This window comes from Eumetopias jubatus, unplaced genomic scaffold (assembly GCF_037043125.1).
Source record: "Eumetopias jubatus isolate StellerSeaLion01/CBP00866 unplaced genomic scaffold, mEumJub1_p1.0 scaffold_8, whole genome shotgun sequence".
Lineage (NCBI taxonomy): Eukaryota > Metazoa > Chordata > Mammalia > Carnivora > Otariidae > Eumetopias > Eumetopias jubatus.
Window position 1 is genome coordinate 137,146,602 of NW_028274814.1, and position 19,525 is coordinate 137,166,126.

General features: G+C 52.8%; 1 protein-coding gene across 2 annotated transcripts in view; it reads left to right on the plus strand.

Moving 5' to 3' along the window:
* Positions 1 to 12,195: 12,195 nt before the first annotated feature.
* The window catches only part of PARVB (parvin beta), a 94,461-nt gene continuing 87,131 nt past the window's right edge, over positions 12,196 to 19,525 (plus strand). For both annotated transcript variants that reach the window (XM_028115394.2, XM_028115398.2), the window contains exon 1: positions 12,196 to 12,378. In XM_028115394.2, the coding sequence (XP_027971195.1) occupies positions 12,264 to 12,378 (115 nt within the window). In that variant the 5' untranslated portion in view covers positions 12,196 to 12,263. The remainder of the gene's footprint in view (positions 12,379 to 19,525) is intronic.

Here is a 19,525-nt window from a genome sequence, read left to right on the forward strand (position 1 = left end):
TTATGAAAAATGTATTTCCCAAAGAAATTTGGCGAGAAGAGTGGCATTGTTTAGCAATGTTGCAAATCTCTTAAATATCTGTTTCCAAAAACATGGATGCTCACACCAATGTCTGCATTCAATGTGTTGTGGGTCGTTGGAAGGCTCTGAAGGGAATCCATCCTCATGCAGGTAGTTATTTGGAAAAGAGGAGGGTATTTTAATAGCCTTTTCAGGTGACTGTGACTATTCTTTGCTCTTTCACCAAAACTCAGCAAGTGACAGTTTTTTACAGATTAGTTGCAGTTTGGAAGCAAACCACCTCAGTGACTTTTCATGCTCAGATACACTAAATCACTAGTTCACCCGACACTGTGACTGCATCTTTTTTACCCAGGCATGATTTTGTAACGTCATACCCTGCTCCTTTGGGAAATACTGGTTCACCAAGTTATGCAAATCTTCCAAATACTGACCCATGTCATGATCGTGTGAAATAACGATTTATAATTTATTAATGTCACCACTGATTTCCTCAAAAAACAAAACAAAACAAAACAAAAAACCCTGAAGTATTGTGAAGCTGCCAAGCCCGTGGTGGTGGATACAAGTTTCCCCAAATGCTAGTTTTTGCATGGAAGCTCACATTTTATCATAGACAGCAAATAACTGTCAGTTGCTTTCCTGGAAGCCCACCTCATTCATTTTCAAGGAAATGTCTACCAAATACCCAGGTCCATCCAAATCACCCGTTGGTCAGTCGCTCCTGGAAGTCAAAATGATCGATGCTCCATGAAGAGAGCATGGTTCTGCCCGAGCCCCAGCCACGTCGTGTGTTCCCGGAGCAGACGTGCCTCCGTGTGCAAGCTCCCTGCGCGCTCCCGTGTCGTCGCGCAGAACGTTAAAGGGTCTGAGCTCTAAGGGAATTGGTCCTTTCTGCTTCACTGAGGCCACTGTTCAGCGAGCCTAGCATCTGCGCTTTGCTGGGCACGCATGGGCACAGTGACCGCTAGGAGGCGCGCTGCTCGGCCACCCGCGCTTTACTACAGCATTAGCACCAGGAGCGCCGATGTCACCGTGAGCCGACTCACTCAGTAACATCTTGGTCGCACAAAAACCCTTTTGACCTCACAAACCCTGAAAGTCTCAGGGACCGCCAGGGGCCCGTGGACCACACGCCGAGAACCGCTGATCTCTCATCATCCAAAGCCCATGATTTCAGGCTGCAGGGTCCTCCGCAGATAGCATGGTGGCGTCTGCACTGGCCTAATGCTTGGGGACGCCAGGAACGTGACAGCCTCCAAACGGACCTGAAGAGGAGGGACAAGCTGGGGATGACAAACTCTCTTGGGATCAGTTAGAAATCATACTCATCCCTGCCCTCAGATTGCTCTTGTGGTGGAAACTGTGTGTAGCAGGAAATGGATGCAAGGGGCCCGGCACACCGTCGGAGCTGAAGGCTGTAGACTAGGTTGGTGTGGGGGTGGAGCGGGTATGGGAGGGGGCTGGAGCACCGGTGGGGGGCGGGGAGGCAGGTGCACCATCTGCACACAGTGCAGGTGGGCTCTGCCTTGGATTGTAGATGTGATCCAGAGGACGGTGTGAGCAGGGCGAAAATGGAGTCATTTCTGCTTTGGTATTACCTGGAGTGCCGTAAGGAGAAAACATGATAGTATAAATTTGGAATGAAATGAACACGTCTTACATCCGCACTTGGAAGTTCCAGTTTGAGAAGTGAGCTAGCTGTGAGAAGCTGCCTCAGCACGCTTCTGGGGTCAAACCAGCTGTCCCGGCTTTACAAATGAATGGTGCTTTGCTAGAGGGGGGCTAACGGTCATCTCGGACATCTTGTCCCCATGCCTGAGTTGTGACTTTCTACGTGGCATTTTTGTGACAAGTAAATTACTGGATTCCTTTGCCAAATCACTAGATAACTTTAAGAACAAAGAACCTTCAGGCAGAAGGAGATTCGGCATTATCTGGCTTGGAAAATAAATAGTAATCATTTTTGAAACGAAAGCACATTCTATGACTTTGGACAAGCTGAAAATTACAGCCTCTCTGCCCGGTTTTTCGTATTTTTTTCTTCCCCTTTTTAATCAATTAGTTTCTAATGGAGGAAGCATTTCCTACATTTATCACTAGATAGATGTGCTGGTCAATTAAAGTAACTCTGACTTGGGATGGTTGCGATAATAGCAAGCCCTCAACCATCCATCACCGTGGAATAGAAGGTGACCTCCCTGTATGGAGTCAGAGACCCAGATACAATTGCTTCGATCTTATTATCATACCCAGAAATTACCGCGCATTGAAGTGTAATTTCCCTGAAATACTAAGCAGACAGAGCCATTGCTAGAAATATTAGAACATAATGAAGAGACCGTGGTATGGCCTTGACATTGGACATAGAGGGATGAAAATTGACATGCTCTCCTCTCTGGGAAGAAATGCTGGAGTCAAGGGGGGGGTGGAATTTCCTGAGATGTTACCGTGGCCGGTAAAGGTTAAATATGATTTATCCCTAAGCTTTAATCTAGACATTTGCTAACTGGGCACCCACAGGAACCAACTGGAGCTCCCCTGCCAGCAAGAGCCACCCCAGTCTGCCCTGCCTTCCCTGCCCAGCCTCAGTGCTGCCCCAGGGCCTTGGTGCCTCTCTGTCTGTGAACACAGCCTCCCCCAGCTTTTCCGGGCTTGGACTGGAAGAGCAGGGCTAAGCAGTCGGAGCCGCCTGGAATCCTCACTCCTGGTGCTCCTGTTGTTCGCTTACTCACACATTCAACACGCAGGTGTGAGGGCTGGACCAGGTGTGGGGCGCAGTGCAGGTGCCACCAGTCCAAGAGAAACCCCTCCCGACGCGAGGTCCTTCCCAGCCCCCAGCATCTGGAAAGGGGCTTCTCTCTTTGTATGTCATTCTCTTGTCAGAGAGCAGAAGTAAATAAGCCCCTCCCTTTTCTGGGCCCCAGTAACCAAAAAACCGAAAACAAACAAACAAACAAACAAACAAAAAAACAATCAAACTAAATAGTGCCACGGGCGTCTCTGTCACAGAGCGGCAGAGCCAAAGGCACAGGAGAGAGCGAATGCATCCAGAGGCTAAGGCGCCCCCTGCCGGCCGCAGGCGCCAGGCAATGGCGCAGGCCCTTAGGTTTGGGGCAGGAAGCTGCAGGGGTGACCCTTTTGACCTTGCTGCACATGGTAGCTCCTCAGGGCTCCCCTCGGTTTCCCCTTGCTGAGCTGACACTGACTAAGCCAGAACGGGTAAAAGCGTTAAGCATTCTGAAATGAATTTTAAGGAAAATAAGGAACCTTTGGCCCAAAAGGATTCTAAAAATAGATGACTGATTTGAAAAGGATCTTGGGGGTGCTGCAACTTATAACACATCCCCCAACTGACCTCCTTATGAGCTTTGAAAATTCCGAAAGTCTTTATTTTGCAGTAAAGTTGGAAAAAACACAACAGCTCTTTAAAAATCAATGGTGGTATTTTTTAAAAATACACTTTCCATTTTACAGTTTTCGATTTATAGAAGAATGTGGAAGATCATGCAGAGTTCCCACATACCCCACACTCAGCTTCTATTATTAACCTCTTCCGTTAGTCTGAGTACATTTGCTAAAATTAAGGAACCGATTGATTAATTAATTAATATATTATTATTATTTTAATTTATTTATTGAGAGAGAGAATGGGAGAGAGAGAGAGCATGAGAGGGAGGAAGGTCAGAGGGGAGAAGCAGACTCCCCGCCGAGCAGGGAGCCCGATGAGGGACTCGATCCCGGGACTCCAGGATCATGGCCTGAGCCCAAGGCAGTCGCCTAACCAACTGAGCCACCCAGGCGCCCATTAATATATTATTTTTAACTAAAATCTCTACTCAGATTTCCTTAGTTTCTACCTCACGTCCTTTTCTGGCCCAGGACCCCATCCAGGATCCCTGGTTACACTGAGTCATCCTGTCTCCTTCGGCCCCTCCTGCCTTTGACAGTTTCCCAGACTCGCCTTGCTTTGACCACCCTGACATTTTCAAGGAGTGCCGGGCCGGCATTTTGTAGCCTGGGGAGGAAGACCACAGAGGTCAAGTCCCCTTCCCATCCTATATCCGGGTACATGACCCCGGCAGGACCCACCCCTGTGATGTTGACCTCCATCACCTGGCTGAGGTGTGTCTGTCAGGCAGCCTTCCCAAAGATTACTTTAAAAGGAAAACTTGGGTAAAACAGGGAAGGTGTGTATCGTCTGGTGACTGAAGTCTCCTCCTGTTGTGATGTTCATCCCGAGATCAACCCGCGAAAATCGAGAGCTTGCATTCTTCACGAAGGGAACGGAAAGGCAAGGTAGCGTGGAGAACAATGGCGTCTGTTCGAACAGTGAACAGATCTAAGAGGGCCATTAAGCTCGGGCATGCACGGGACCCTTTCATCAGTGTGGCCTCCAGATCGGACAGCTCGAAAACAGGGCTGCTGGTGCCTGTGGGAGCCTGGACGATTCTGGAAGGCCGCAGCAATGGGAGCGGGGAGTCGGGAGACAAGACCGTGGGGGCCTGGGGCTCCAGGCCAAGCAGGGATGAAGGCGGGGAGGGTGGCGATGAGGCTGGGTTTTACTGGGTACGAGATCTTACCAGGTGAGAGGCGGCGGGGCGCACACTCAGGCTTTCTGGGGTGGCGAGAGATGTGGAGGAGGCAGAGTTGACAGGCTCCGGGCAGGGTCGTGGGTCTGGGGACAGAAGCCCCTGGCGACCCCCTCATCCCTGCCCGGGGGCTGGGCGAATTCACTAAGGATGGCAGGCCTCCGAGCCGTCCTCCAAACAAGTGCGGTCTCCCTTGGGCACCGCTCTGCCCGCTCTGGGCTGGGTTAGAAATGCAGAGTCTCGGGCCCCGCCCCGCCCTCCTCCGCCAGGACCTGCCCTTCCGAAAGATCCCGGCAGAACCGTAGAGAAGCACCGGGAGGTTTGACCTGCCAGCGCTCTGCTCTGAGACTAGAAGCCGACTCCCCCACCACACACAGGCGCTGGCGTGCCCCCTTGCCCCTGCAGCAGAGGACCCCCGGAATGGGGCTGATGACAGCGAAGCTTTGTTCCTGCTATATCCGTGCCACACGGTCCTGTGTCCTTCATCACTGAACCTGTCACTGGGGCTGAGTGTATGAGGAGGAGCCTTAATTTGCACTGATCAATAATCTGCTCGCATCTGCATGCGAGCAGATGTCCCTGTCACCCCAAGTGGCCGAACCTGCCGTCATCGATCATTTGCCTTACTTTCACCCACTCATTCATTCATTCAGCGAACACTGAGCTCCTGGTGTGTGCAAGGCTCCAACGTGAGCTACAGAGGCAGAGATGATGTTCCCCCTTGTTGGGGGGGGTGGCAGGGAGCACAGACGAGTCAGCGGGGAGAAGGCCCCGATGGGTCAGCTGCAGGCGACTTTGCCCAAGCGAGGGGCGTTCTCCCCGGGCTTGCTCTGCAGGTCAGCACCACCACCGCCGCAGGCCCTGTTCCTGCGGCCTTCCCCACCTCCACCCTTCTCCCCCAGATTCTGGTCGCTGGGGCACCCGCCTTCCGTTCTTTCTTTGCCAAGGGCCGGCCCTCCAGTGAACCCTCTGCCACCTCCCGGGGAACGTAACTCCCTGTTCTTCCTTCCTTGCCAGCTCTATTTATCCGCCCCACTTTGCGGTCACCTCCCTCCGTAGGAGAGCTTTAGTCTCACCCACACCCCAATGCCCTCCTTTTCAGTGTCTTAAATTACCTTTACTTTCAGGGCTTGATTTCCTTTGTGTCTTAGGCACAGGATTTAAAAAAAAAAAAATCTGGTAAAGTGTACATAAGCTACAACATACAACTGCAACCATTTTAAAGCGTGCGGTTCAGTGGCCTTAAGTCCATCCAGAGCATTGTGCACCTGTCACCACCAGCCGTCCCCAGGACTCTTCATCCTCCAAAACGAAACTCTGCTCCTGCTAAACTCTCGGTCCCCAGCCCCCCTCCTGCAGCCTCTGGTGACCACTGTTCTACCTTTCATCTCTATGATGGTGAGTCCTCTGGGGACTCCATGGGAGTGGACTCACGCAGGGTTTGTCCTTTTGTGTCAGGCTCATTTCACGGACCATGATGTCCTCGGGGTTCGTCTGCGTTGTGGCACGTGTCAACACCTCAGGTATATACGCCTGGATTGACCACACTGTTTATCCGATCATCTGCCAATGGGTAGTTGGGTTGTTTTCACCTTCAGAGACAGGCTTCTGGGACTCATCAGTTATTCACTGAATATCTACTATGGGCGATGCTTCTAGAGCAGACGTTCTCGTTTTGCATTTTCCTTTCAGATTACACAAAAGCCACAATGTTCACTTGTTGAAAAATGTTTGCACAGGATGGACTCTGTACCTCATGAACCCCGAGTTCGAGGGCCTGCACTCTGCTGCCCACCTGGTACTTTTGAGAAAGATATTAAGCTCCATATTTTAATAGCTCCTTATACTGAACGTTTAAATAGCACTAGTGGCTGAATCATCTTTTTCAGACTTGCGTTTTCCCGATTTCCCTAAATTTGATATTTTGACAGTCCTAAGATCATTTGCCACACAGAGTGGAGCTTCACGTTTTAACACGCTCCTGATTCAAGAGCATAATTTGCTCACAGCTGTTCAGCCTCCGATCACGATCAGCAACGAACCACAGTAGGTGTGGCAGGTGGATAATCCAGGAACACACTTGACCCTACGAGCTGAGAGCTTGAACGAATCACTGGTAAATGGCGCTGTTTGAACGGATGCTCATGCTTTGCCTGAGTATCCACTTTCTCAATCAAGACGTATTCTAATTAGTCCTCAAATCAGTTCTCTTTGCTCTACATAAACATCAATTTGTTTTTTGTACTGATGGATAGAAAACCAAAGTTCTCATCAGTCCTTTCCCCCGGACAGAGTATTTGGAGATTAAAAGGTGGGCTTCCAAACAGGTTTATATATACCTAAAATGCATGCATGTCTACACACACGTATATAAAATGTACACACACGTATGTGGGTTTTACATGTGCTAATTTGATTCCCTTGCCATTAGAAAGTAAGCTTCACCGGGCAGGTGTTTGTGTCGTTTGCAGCGTGTTGCAAGGCCTGGAATACCTGCTTTTCCTCTTTAACGCCACACCATGGACGTGCATACGCTCCAGGAAGATAGTTCCACCCTGTTCATAAAATGTTGAGTGCATCTGGACTCCGCTATGATTTACATAATCGCAGATGCACATTTAGGTGGTTCCTGTTTTCCAGAAAGACAAGCCATGTTGCAGTGTACTTCTTATACAGAATAAGATACATACGAAGTGGGATTGTTACCAACCTGCTCTTGGAAGTGCTATGGTAATAATGCATTTCGAACCCCCGAGGAGAGATTTTGTAGACTTACTTCCTTGGAGTTTGAAACAACAGGATCTGAATCCCGGTCAGCTTCTAAACACCGATTTTGAGTGGTCCTGTCGTCGTTACCGCTGCTAGGGCTTTCTGGCAGAAACGTGCCGTAAGGCGAAATTCAGTTTTCGCACAGTCTGCTCCCAAATCTGGCCCAACGCCTGTCTTTGTAAGGCCTGTGGGAGAAGAACGGGTTTACATTTCGAATGTTTTAGAAAAAAAGATCAGAAGGGGACTACTTTGTGACCCGTGAAAATGATATGAAATGTAAATTTCTGTGTGTGCAGAAATAAAGTTTTACTGGAACACAGCCCCACTCACCTGCGGATGTATTGTCTGTGGCTGCTTTCAGGCTACAACAGGAAAGCTGAGGAGTTGTGACAGGCTGTATGGCCCGCAAAGTCGAACATATCCACCGACCGGCCTCTCACGGAGCCCGCCCGACACCACCGTCTTTCCCGGCTCCAGGGATGCTCTCACGACGGACTGCGGTGGCCGCGTCTGCTCCATCCAGCAGCCTGGGGAAGGCTCACTGCGCCAAAGTACCCCAGCCTTCATCGTCCGCCCCGCCACCCAAAGCACGGCTCTCATCCCCTCACTGCTCCCAAGTTAGGCGGGAGGAGAAAAGCAAAGCCTTTTACTGTGCACTCAGGTGATACATATATATGGCAAATTAATAGTGAAAGAAATTCAGACCAAGGTGTGAATGTCTAACAGGCCTGGCCTCTGTTCTCCCAGCCATCTAAAAAATAATGGCATTTTTCAAGAAGCTTGCTCTCTAAAAGCTTGGGGCAAGTTTTGGGGGCATCATCTTTTAGAGGTCTTCACCAGTTCTCCACCACAGAAGGAATCAATAACTTGGTGCCAACCTCTCACCCGTTCCTCATCCATAAAACAATTTCAGGAACAAAGAGCATATATAGTTTAAGTTGCCTACTATGCAAACTGACAACTCAGAGGAGTTGCTAATAAATGGAAATCCAGCTTCCCTTGTCTCAAAGTTTGCTGATGTTTCCAAAATCACCGAGTAAGAGGCGGCTGATCACGGCCGTCCGTGATTCATGTTTCGCTCGAATGTGGTGTGGGAGAAAGCGCTACCACCACAGTTGTTAAATTCCAGGCAAGTGTGGTCATCTTTTCACGCTCCCAGCGTTTACAGCGAAAACCACACGTCACTCTCCTGCCAGATCGCTCCACGAGCAAACTAATTAAACAGCACCGTCCACAGGACGACTTTAGAGGTGATGAGCACAGCGTGTTTGGAAATGCCACCCCAATGCGTGGTAAGATCACACCCAAAGCATAAACTGGGGGGGGGGTGGTGGAATACAGCACTTTCTCCATCACTGAATTAATTCTTTCCCTCGCTTTTCGACACACTTCTGACTCGCACACACTTGCTCGGAGGTTTGAAAATGAGCAACACCAGAAAACATTTCACAGGCTCTGCACGCCCTCGGATAAGTTCCCTTTCCTCTCCCGAAGAGCTAACGGCTGTTTTTTTTGAAAGACATCACTTCTTTTTAGTTACATGAAAGGGAAATTGGAGAAAGCATGCAGCTTCAAAATCCTCTTGAAGTGCTTGCAGAGTCGCGGGGCCATAAGACGTACGTTGATAAGGAACGGAACCCCAAAGCAGGCAAGGTCAAGAACTCAAATTATCCTGCCGAGAGGTACCATTTATTTACTTTCTTCTCCGCAAGACTTTATGGAGGTAAAACGGATATACAGGGAAATGCGCAAATCCTCGGCAGACAGGTCTACACCCGTGTGACTACCACCCAGACCAACACATGGAATATTTGCATCACCCGGCGCTTCCTAGAGCCTGTACCCAGGCAAGACCCTCTCCTGCTGAGGGGAACCACTCTCAACATAGCAAAGAGCTCACCTGTTCTTGAACTTCAAACATGTGGATGCACCCAGTGTGTACTCTGGCCTTTTAACATGACATTTTTGAGATGCATCCACTCGGTCATTCTTTTTGATTGCTCAGTAGTATTCCGTTGTATGAACATACCAGTTTATCCATTCTCCTATCTCATTACTTTTAAGGCTCTTTGTTGTTAGGACAGATTATATCTGTGTGCATTGCCCAGTGTGCCTGTCCACTTACAGGAAAGACAGCAAGACGGGCAGGAATACGTGTAATTGAGGTTGATCGAGAGCTCGCAGTGTGGGGCTCAGTACTCGGCCAGGAATATGGCGTGCCCCTTGTGAAATGGTTGTTCCTTGTCCTTCATTAAGCTTATAAGGAACTGACCCCTTTGGAAGCCACACTTCAAATGCAAAATCAAATGGTTTTCTTTTATAGGGGCAGCCACGTATAATCTGATTTTCATAATTATTCTCCAAATATAAAGCGTATGCAGAGCAATGGCGTGGGTTATACGTATGTAACATGCTAAGACGTGGAGGGCGGAGTTGAGGACAGGAGCTAGATCACATTTCTGCTTCTTGTTAAATTCTTTTTAATTAAAAACCGACACTTCCCAATCTTCAAGTGAACATTGATGTGTGCTGCTTGTAAAGCGATTTGGAAATTTGTTTTGGTTACACAACCCTAGAGGGAACACTGTATAAAATCCCCAGGAGCCAGGCCAGGAAGGAAGGAGAGTTGGGGGGGGGGCGGTTTAGATCATTGTCTCTCCTTCGTCTAGCCCTGAAAAAAATACAAATTAACCCACAGCCATCAAGTCAGTTTTTGATTGTTGTCTAGGGCACACACGAGACAAGCCGTTGCAACTCACACAATAATTTAAGATGATCTTCAAAGCTGCCTTTAATAAGAGATCATCCCATTCTCCAGCCCAAAATGTGCGAGGGAGAAATAGTGTGTGTGAGTGCACACATCGTCTCTCTGCAGGAAAGGGAGTGATTATAAAGTTACTGAGAAGTTGTGGCTTTGCTTGGATGTCTTGGTAATAAGTACCATGCCTGCATTTAAAATATGATTATGTTTCTATACAGATGATTCCCACAAACTCCAGGAATCCTACTATCACGTAAGGCCCACCACAGTTCCTCTAGGAACTGGGAATCACTTGGTTGTAGTGAGTAGTCCTGCTTGAAACAGGTGGGCATTGTCAGGCTTAAGTGTCTTCTAGAGAAATTCGTTCTTGGTGTAATGACATTTTTAAAAGTAGGATTCCGCCTGTCTCTGCAGTGTTCATATGAGCAGTTAATAAGTGAAAACTGTAAGATCTCTGCGTTCGCTGGGAAGCTGGACCCACTGATGAAATATTCAAACAACTGATTATCTCCGGGGGGGAGGGGCAGAGGGCTGTCCTGCTGCTGCCGGTTCTCGTGGCCCAGGAGCATGGCTCTGCTCCATTTTCCTTCCCACGGATACCTTTCCGCTCCCCTGGGGCCCGTGGCTGTGCTGAGGGCAGCGGGAGGGTGGGGGTGTCTGTGGGCCTCCTAAGACAGTGTGCGACATCTCCAGTGTGTGGTTCTCTAGAGTAAACTGTCGGTTCTGGGGCGCCCGCGTGGCTCAGTGGGTTAAGCGTCTGCCTTTGGCTCAGGTCATGATCCCAGGGTTCTGGGATCGAGCCCCGCATCGGGCTCCCTGCTCCGCGGGGAGTCCCCTTCTTTCTCTCCCTCTGCCTGCCACTCCCTCTGCTTGTGCTCTGTCAAAAAAAAATGAATAAAATCTTAAAAAAACAACAACAAAAAAACAAACTGTCGTTTCTGTGCATCAGCTTCTCAAAGGGGCCAGAGACCCTTGCCCTCGATGACGGCATCCCTCCAGCATCCAGAGAGCCTGGTCTAGCCCTGACTGTGCCATGATCCCATTGGGATGTCAATAACTGAGTTCACACCGTTTTCCCCAGCCTGGCTAGAGAAACCCTCAGTTGGACCTTCCAAAGCCTCAGAGACCTCTCATCCTACACTCTCCCTGACCCTAGAGTCCAATTATTTGCCAAACGTTGGGGTTTGTAGCCCTGAAAGCTCCTTCTTGTCTGTCCCTTCCCTCTGCTACCATCTTGTACTCGGCCTCGGGGACTCGGGGCTGGCCTGTTCCAGTAGCTTCTGAGTTGCTCTCTGGCCCTGGCTTTTCCTTCCATCTCTCCTCTGCATCAATCTGACAGGCCAGGCCTCCGCTCAAACTCTCTCAGTGGCTTGGGGCTCTTCGAATGGGGCACTGATCTCGTTCCTTTCACCCCAAATGCTCAATCCATACCAGGCAATGCGCCTTTCCTTCTTGTCACTTCACACCCCTGGGTGCCTGTCTTTACTTAGCGTTTTCTCCCCATCCCTCTCCCCTCTGCCTGCTGAGTCTCCTCTCCCTTCACTGAACAGAGGCAGAGGCTTATTTTATCTGTGTCCCAGGTCAGATGGCCCTTCCCCGGGCAAGCCTCCTCTCCCCCCCACCTCACTGGGCTCCTAACCGCACGACCCGTGAGTCCTGTGTCACCGCAGGTTGCTTGTGCTGTCCTGGAGGGCAAGTCTCTGTCCCTGCGGTCCGTGCAATCCCACGGAGGACAGGGCTTGGCACCCACCGCGCTCCCCGCAGGAGCCGTGGCACCATCACCGGAACCCGCGGTCGCAGGGCGCAAACGTGTAGGACGAAAAGTGGCAGTGAGCCCCGGGGGACGGTCCCACGCGGCCCTCGGGAGCCGAGCCCCTTCACTTCTCGGAGGGGAGCGGACGCGCGGCCCGGGGGCTGGAAGTGGCGACAGCAGAGCCGGGGACAGCGCGGACCTCGGCGGCGGCGGCTCCAGGGCCGGGGGCGGGCGCGGGCGCGGGGCGGGGGCGGGCGCTGCAGCCGCGCCCTGCGGGCCCCTCCCCGGGCGGCGGCGGCGGCGGCGGCGGCGGCGACCGGGGCGGCTCCCACACGCGCTGCGCCCGCCGCTGTCCCCCGCGCGGCCCATGTCCTCCGCGCCGCTGCGCTCGCCCACCCTGCGGCCCCACAGGATGAAGAAGGACGAGTCGTTCCTGGGCAAGCTCGGCGGCACGCTGGCGAGGAAGAAGAAGGCCAAGGAGGGTGAGTGCGCCGGCCGCCGGCCTGCAGCCGCGCAGGCGTCCCCGAGCCCCGCCGGGGCCACGCGCCCCCGCGCGCAGGCGTCCCCGCGCTCCGTTGGGGTGGCTCCCCGCCCCGCGTCAGCTGCCCCCGCCGGGCCCGCGCGTCCCCGCCCCCTCCGGGCCCCGCGCGCGCGTCCCCGAGCTCTGCCGGGACCACGCGTCCCCCGCCGGGCCTCGCCGGGGTGGCTCCCCGGCCCGCGCGCTCCGGGCCTTCCCCGCCCCCGACAGACCCCGCGGGCCCGCGCGGCGCGCCGCCGTGACCTTCGGGAGCGCCCTTGACCCTCGCTCCTTCCTGCTGCCAAGACCTTTAAACACTGGCGGGGAACGTTCCCTCCCGGGCCCGGCCGCCCCCGCCCCGGCCGTCTGCAGATGGCCGCTGGTGCGGGAGGCGGACTTGGAGCGAGAGCCCGGGACCCCCCAGCACGTGACGTGGAGAGCGGCCCCGCGCCCAGGCTGGCTGGAGTCGCCCTTCGCTTAGCACCGCTCGGGAGCAGCCCCGCCTGCAGGCCGACGTCTAGCCCTGCGTGTGACCCTCCATGCGCAGAGCATTTACTGGTCACTTAGTGCCGGCTGGGTACGGGCCAGGGGCCCAGTTGGTGTTTTTGGTGCGGGAACCCCCCGCAGGGGACGCGGCCCTCGCCCTGGAGCCCGGAGGAAGGAAAGGGGCACAGCGCGTGCAGGCCACCCGCCCGGGTGGGGGGTGGGGGTGCCGCGCCCGGGGGCTACAGAGCTCCCCTCCCCCTTTTGCGCTTACGAAAATTATTCTAAAAAACTACCTGCGTCTTCTTACAGTTGAAAGTTTTTTCAGAGTTGCAAGGGCGGGAACTTCTGCGGGCCTGTGTGTGCTTTAAATACACCGCTGTTCACCAGGCCTCTCTGAGGACCGCATTCCTGAATTTTCCCTTTGTTCAGGCCTGGGGCAGATTCCGGATGGGTCTGGGTGAGCTGTGCTTGCTAGGAACAGGGCGCGGAAGAGGCAGCCAAGATAAGGCAGGTGGGGGAGAAGGCCCTGGGGCTGACCTCAGGTCGGTGTCTGGGGAAAGAAGGGACGGGAGAGGGGTGTGTAGACTGATTTCCATAAACCACCCGAGGCTGATTTATGCCCCAGAAAGTCTCCTTGTAGGTCCAGGTTGAGTGTACCCCAAGGATGCATACCCGCTGGGACACTGGACCTCCATTAATCTCTCCCTGGGACCTGTGTACTCCTAGGGATTCGTGTGACACTTCGACCTCTAGGGGACGTGTGTACCCCCATGCATTCCCCTCTGGGATTTTTATGGCTGGGGGGAGGAGTACCCTGGCATCTCCCATCAGGGATGCTTTTACCAGATTACTTGAGTCAGTTCCTTGTGGGTAGGGCCTTGTCATCCTTCCGTGGCTTCCAAATACCCCGGAACAAATTGGCCATTCCTCTCTCGCAAGCCTTACAGTTTAAGGGGCCAAACTGGCTTGTATTCGTCTCTTATCAAGTCATACCTCCTAAATGAGATGATAAATGACGGTGACTCCTCTGTCATTTCTGCTGCCTCGGTGATGTGTGTCCTCACCTGTTGTGACGTCGCCCTCGTCGAAAGTCATTTCAGGTCCCCTTTGTGACTTGGAACAGTTATGGACATAAATGCCACTTCCCTCTCCCAGTTTGTTTGGCCTGGGAAGCAAGGATAGCCCAGGCTCTTGCTTTTCTGGAACCGGGCGTCGGTTGTGATGAATACACAGACCAGTAGCGCGAGAACACAGAGCGCCGCGAAGAATGTTTGAAAGCGCAGGAGGGGAGAGAAGCGCTCAGAGCGGGTCACGTTTGGGTTGAGATCAGAAGGAACCGGTGAAAGAAATCTGCCACCGAATAGCAAGTAAGCGGAATGTTCTGGACTGTTACGGCTTTTTATGGGTGCCATTTATGCCCTTGGAATACGAAGAACATGTGCCTGAATAATGGGCTCGTCCCCAAGGGAAATGCTTCTTGTCTTTGCCTCTAGGAACTGGTGTGTGTCTAGTACCTTGCGGGCCAGTCTGGCCTGGTGTCAGTGTGCCTAGAGCCCCAGTAGTCCAGAGCATACTGTGATGAACAGCGGGGGGCATGAAAACAACAGCAGAAGGAGCAAGATGCTTTTGTGTGTGAGTTGGCTGGCTCTCCTGCCTCAGTTCTTAAAGTTTGGGTGCCTGGCCTGCTTGGGGTTCCCCCATATAAACAAAAGGCCGAAAACCCTAATTGGGCTCAGAGGCAGGAGTGGGGGTGGTGAGGCTGGGCTGGGAAGGGCTTAATGGCTTCCCGCTGGTCTTCTGGGGAGCGGGCAGCAGAGAGGCAGAGCTGGATGGGTGATGAGGTCCTGGATAAATGAGAGTTGTTAGTCCTCCCGCGGGCCTGTTCTCTTGGCAGCCTGCCCTCCTGATCTCTGTGCTATTCGTGCAGATTGTGAGCCGGGGCGGGTCCTGGGCCCCTGTGGGATGACACTCACATTTGCCTAGCCCGGAACCATCAGGAAGAGGGTGGGTGCTCAGAGATTGACGGGCGCTGTCAGGTGCAGCAGGGTTTCATTTTCCTTTTTGTTAGAAAGTTGACGGTGAGCTTAGGAGCCTGAGTGGTGGTGAGGCCCCTGTAAGGGAGGGTGTGAAGATTCAGGGAGGTTAGAGATTCCGGGAGCCTGCAGGCGCTGGCCTCTGCCTGCCCCTCCAGATTGTCAGAACTTGTGGTTGTGACAGGGCATGGAGGGACATGCTGGGGTGAACGTCCTGTCATCTTCAGGCAAGATCATTTTAGGAAATGCATTGCCCTGGGGTTTGGAGGAACCGATGCAGGAAGTGCCCGTGGCTGAATTCACGGCGTGATTCAGGCTGATGGGCTCCGGAAGGGAACCACTTCGGGTCATGTGGTGGCCCGCTTTAGAAAACAGAACTGTGACTAACTGCAGACATCGGAAAGGGTGGGAAGAACGCTTGACAAACCCCGTGGCTCCCCATAGAAGGCCCAGAGACTTTCAGGAGCAACTAATTAAAAGCTGGTTTGGACAGACTCCCCTTGCCAGGTCCCCCTCATGACCTCGGATGGAAGGCCCCAGAGGTCCAGCAGACCCGGAGGTGGGGCCAGGGGGCACTCCAGGGGCTGCAGCTGCCCTGTGAAGTCCCTAGAGGGGCGCAGCCAGCTCCGGGGCCAGGATGGCCCTGGATGCCTCCCGATCTCCTGCGCCGAGGACCTGCCCTCATCCCAGACACCAGTGACCGGAGCCCAGCCCGGAGGCTCTGTCCCTCCTTCTCTCCAAGGAAAGAAAGCATTTAGGAAGTTCCCCTTCTCTGACAGTTTTTTTGTTTGTTTCTGTAAATGTCCTTTTTATTTTTTTAAAGATTTATTTATCTATTTGAGAGAGAGATCACGAGTAGGGAGGAGGGTCAGAGGGAGAAGCAGGCTCCCCGCGGAGCAGGGAGCCCGAAGTGGGGCTCGACCCCAGGACCCTGGGACCATGACCTGAGCCGAAGGCAGACGCTTCACCGACTGAGCCACCCAGGCGCCCCTGTAAATGTCTTTTTTCCTAGCAGTCTCAGGCTCCCGTTCTCTGATGACTTACGGACCTGCAGCATCTTTTCGTGTGTGTATGTGCCGTGTGTATGTCGTCCTCTTTGGTGAGGTGTCTGTTCAGATCTTTGGCGCGTTTTTATTCCAAGTTGTTTGATTTCTTAGTGTTGGATTTCAAGAGTTTAGGTGCAGATCCTTTCTCAGATTAGGCTTGCTCCCAGTCTGTGGCTCGTCTTCTGCTCCTGTCCCCAGTGGTCTTCCAAGCGTTGGATGCGGAAGCATCGATCAATGAGCACGGTATCATGAGCCCTCCCTTGGGATCTAAATCTCAAGGGATCATGAGGCGGCTGTGACCTTGAACTGAAGGTTGAAAGTATTACATTTCTTCGGTAACGTGCAGGAGAGACTATTGTCTACACCACCCCCGTTAACGCCCGTGATCACCTTGACCTTCACAGATCGATCAGCTGTGTCGACGCCGCATAGACCCCAGCACAACCCACTTAAACACTACTCTGTAATAATAGGACCTAATACGATAGGACCTGGACAGAGATGCTATGTAATTTAGTCCTGAGACGGAGAAATTCCTACCTAGCTGCAAAGTCTATGCAAGGTAGAATTTCCCCCTCATTTTATAGTTGAGAGAACACAACCTTACTCAGTAGCCACTTCACGGGTTTAAACCAGTGGTTCTCAACTGGGGGTGATTCTGCCCCCAGGGGACATGGGTGGTGTCTGGGGGCACATTGTGCAGTCACGACTGGAGGTGGGGGTGCTCCTGGCATCTATGGATGGGGGCCAGGAATGCTGTAAATACCCCCTAATACACAGCCCAGTAAGAGTGCCGAGGTGGACAGCCCGACTGTTTCCTTCCTGGGCTGTCTCAAGAACTCCAAGAGAAGGCCAAGGGGCCCCAAGGGGTGGGAAAGCTACTCTGGGCCCTCAGCCCCGCTGTGAACCTCCCTAGCCCGGGGCTCAGCATCTGGGGCTCTCTGTTCAGTTCCTTGAGGGGGCGAATCCACGAGGCCTACCTGGGCCCAGGCACCAGTCACAGCCTCCTGGTGTGCAGGGCCCGGAGGGGGGCAGATTCCCAGAGTGCGGAATCTGGGTGAGAGCTGCTACCGAGAAGAAACGAATTTTTGACTTTTCCATGATAGCTCTGAGGAAATGTAGCCAGAAAACCTGAAAGGGGGAGGTGGAGGACAGCAGAGGGAGGAGGTCCCCCTGATCTGGGGCCTAAGGACACAGGTAATGGAGTCCTTACCCACACTCCCTGGCAGGCTGGGAGCTGGTGGTGGGCAGGGATGACCCCAGGCTCGTCCTCAGAGCTGGTGACCGTGACCTGTGGGGGACACACAACCTGGCCATGGTTCTGGGTTCCAGCTGGAGGAAGGGGGCCCTGGTTGCATGTAAAGGATGGCTGGGAATGGGCCAGAGGACGGGGTGGAGTATGGGGCTTCCCACCAGGGGTGCTGTCAGAGACCCCCCCCCACTAGCCGCTCTTCGAGAAGGGCAGGCAGTTCATGGCGGCAGGGCACCCCACATGTGGCGTGTGGGTCGTGGTCAGACGCAATTGGTGTTACTTTAGAAGGTCTGGAGGCCGCAGTGGGAGCAGTGGGTGGGAATGGGTTAGGAAGTGGGTGGGCGGGCGGGCATGCAGTCGCTGGTGGGCCTCCTCCAGGCAGCTGCAGATTCATGGCCCCACCCCTCTAAGAATGAAGACATTTTGCAGGAACACAAATTAGCTGAGGCCTGCCTTCTCTGCCCAGGCCCCATCTCCCGTTCCTTGCAGGGTGTAGTCGGTGCAGGGCTGACGCATCTGGGTCAGTGGTAGTTTGCAGCCGGTTGGGGACATTTTGCAAACTGTGAAGTGACTTCTGCGTGCTGTTTTATAGCAGATCTCAACAGCCCTCTGGTTTACCTTTAAAAATAAAACCGGAATAGTGTCTTTCTTTGCGGCAGCATACAGGAAAAGGATTTGTAATGAGTTTGGTCTCTTTGGCCAGGGACGTAGGGCTCTTGGAATTCTTTGCATTTCCGGGCACTCACGTGATCATTTTGGTGCTCTGTAGGACCCTTGGAGCATTGAGTGCAGGTCATGTTTAAGGTCAGTTGGCCTCTTCATCTGTGAGAAAGGAAAGAGTGGCTGGTAAGCCCGTAGAGGGATGTAAGTAGGTGAGAACCAGGGCCACGTACATGGTGGGTTCTAGAACGGTTTATTGTAAGAGAAACCAGTGTAGGTCCTGTTTGGAGCCACTGGGCCTGTGAGGTTCTCTGCAGAACCTGCCATGGAGGAGAGAAGCAGGGAAGCGATCCCTTTCTCGAGACCCAGATGCCTCTTGGAGCCGCTTCTGTCTGTTGGGGGGGGGGGGGGCAGCTCGTGGTGGGAGAGGAAATGCACTGTCTCTGCTCAGCTCCTGGATTGCAACCTATTCCTTAGGGGGAGGTGGGGTGGAAATCACTGGAAACCGCGGTTCTGTTTTTCCTCTCTCTGGCTGAGAGGAAGTGGCGTTCAGGGGAGCTTTTGGTGTGGCTTTGTAAGGTTTCCTTTGATTATTTATCCTGATGGCAGTCTTCAAATCCAGCCTTTCTCCTTGTTTGGTCCATGGTTGTTGGGAGGGGGGACATTTATAAGAGAAACCCACATAGGTGCATCAACTTATTCCAAACTGGGCTTTTATTCTTGGTGGCCCACTAAAATCCCTTGGAATTATTTGCTTCGGTAAGAAAGGGAAACTGATCCTGGGCCCAGAGCAATGACTTTTATGTTCCTTACCTTTCTGTACTGAGACGGCCGCTTTAGGAGTGGCTAACTCTGGTTCTCCTAGCATCTCAGCTGTCCCTGCATGGTCCCTGAAGAGTCGGGTCGCCCTGGCAACCCCATGCTCATTAGATGACCTCTGCTTTGAATTCCAGTCTCCACTCCCTGGAATGAATATTTATCGCACATCCCGAATTTAGCTTACCATCATGCTCCCTGTCCGGTTTTCAGAATAATTAAGGGATGTTTATAAGATATAAGTGGGTAAGTGCTTTCTGTGAGCGGTTTTTAAGTGCTCCGTGTGATTGATGCCCCCCTGCTGCGGTTGGCCAAGGGCAGGTAGGTTTACCTAGCGATTGTTTTCCAGTACCCTAAGGAAGCGTGCTTTCTCTTTGCATCAGCTGTACACTTTTTAGGTTTCAGATGCAAAATCGCTTTACTTCCTGGTGAGTGTATTTGCTATTTATTATAGTACATAGAGGCTGAAGGACAGATTAGTAAGCTTAGGAGTACGTTGCAAACATATGTTGGCGGGGTGGTGTTAATCTCCTTCTCTGCACTAATTGCTGTGGGGGTAAAGAGCGTAACATGGAATGCACTCCATTCTAGAAGTTTCTGACAGCTTTTGCATCCTTGAGATACTTCTTGGGTGACATGTACTCAAATGAGAGGCTGCTTTCTGGTTCGAATTAAGCATGGAAGGCGCAGCAGGCCCTGGCATCCTCTGTGGGGCTCACAGTACCTGGGAGTCACCGGATGGCCTCTGGGAAGCCGGGGGAATCCTTTATTTTTCTACCTGCTCTGAGAGTCGGGGCCGTGGGAACCCCTTTGAGGCTC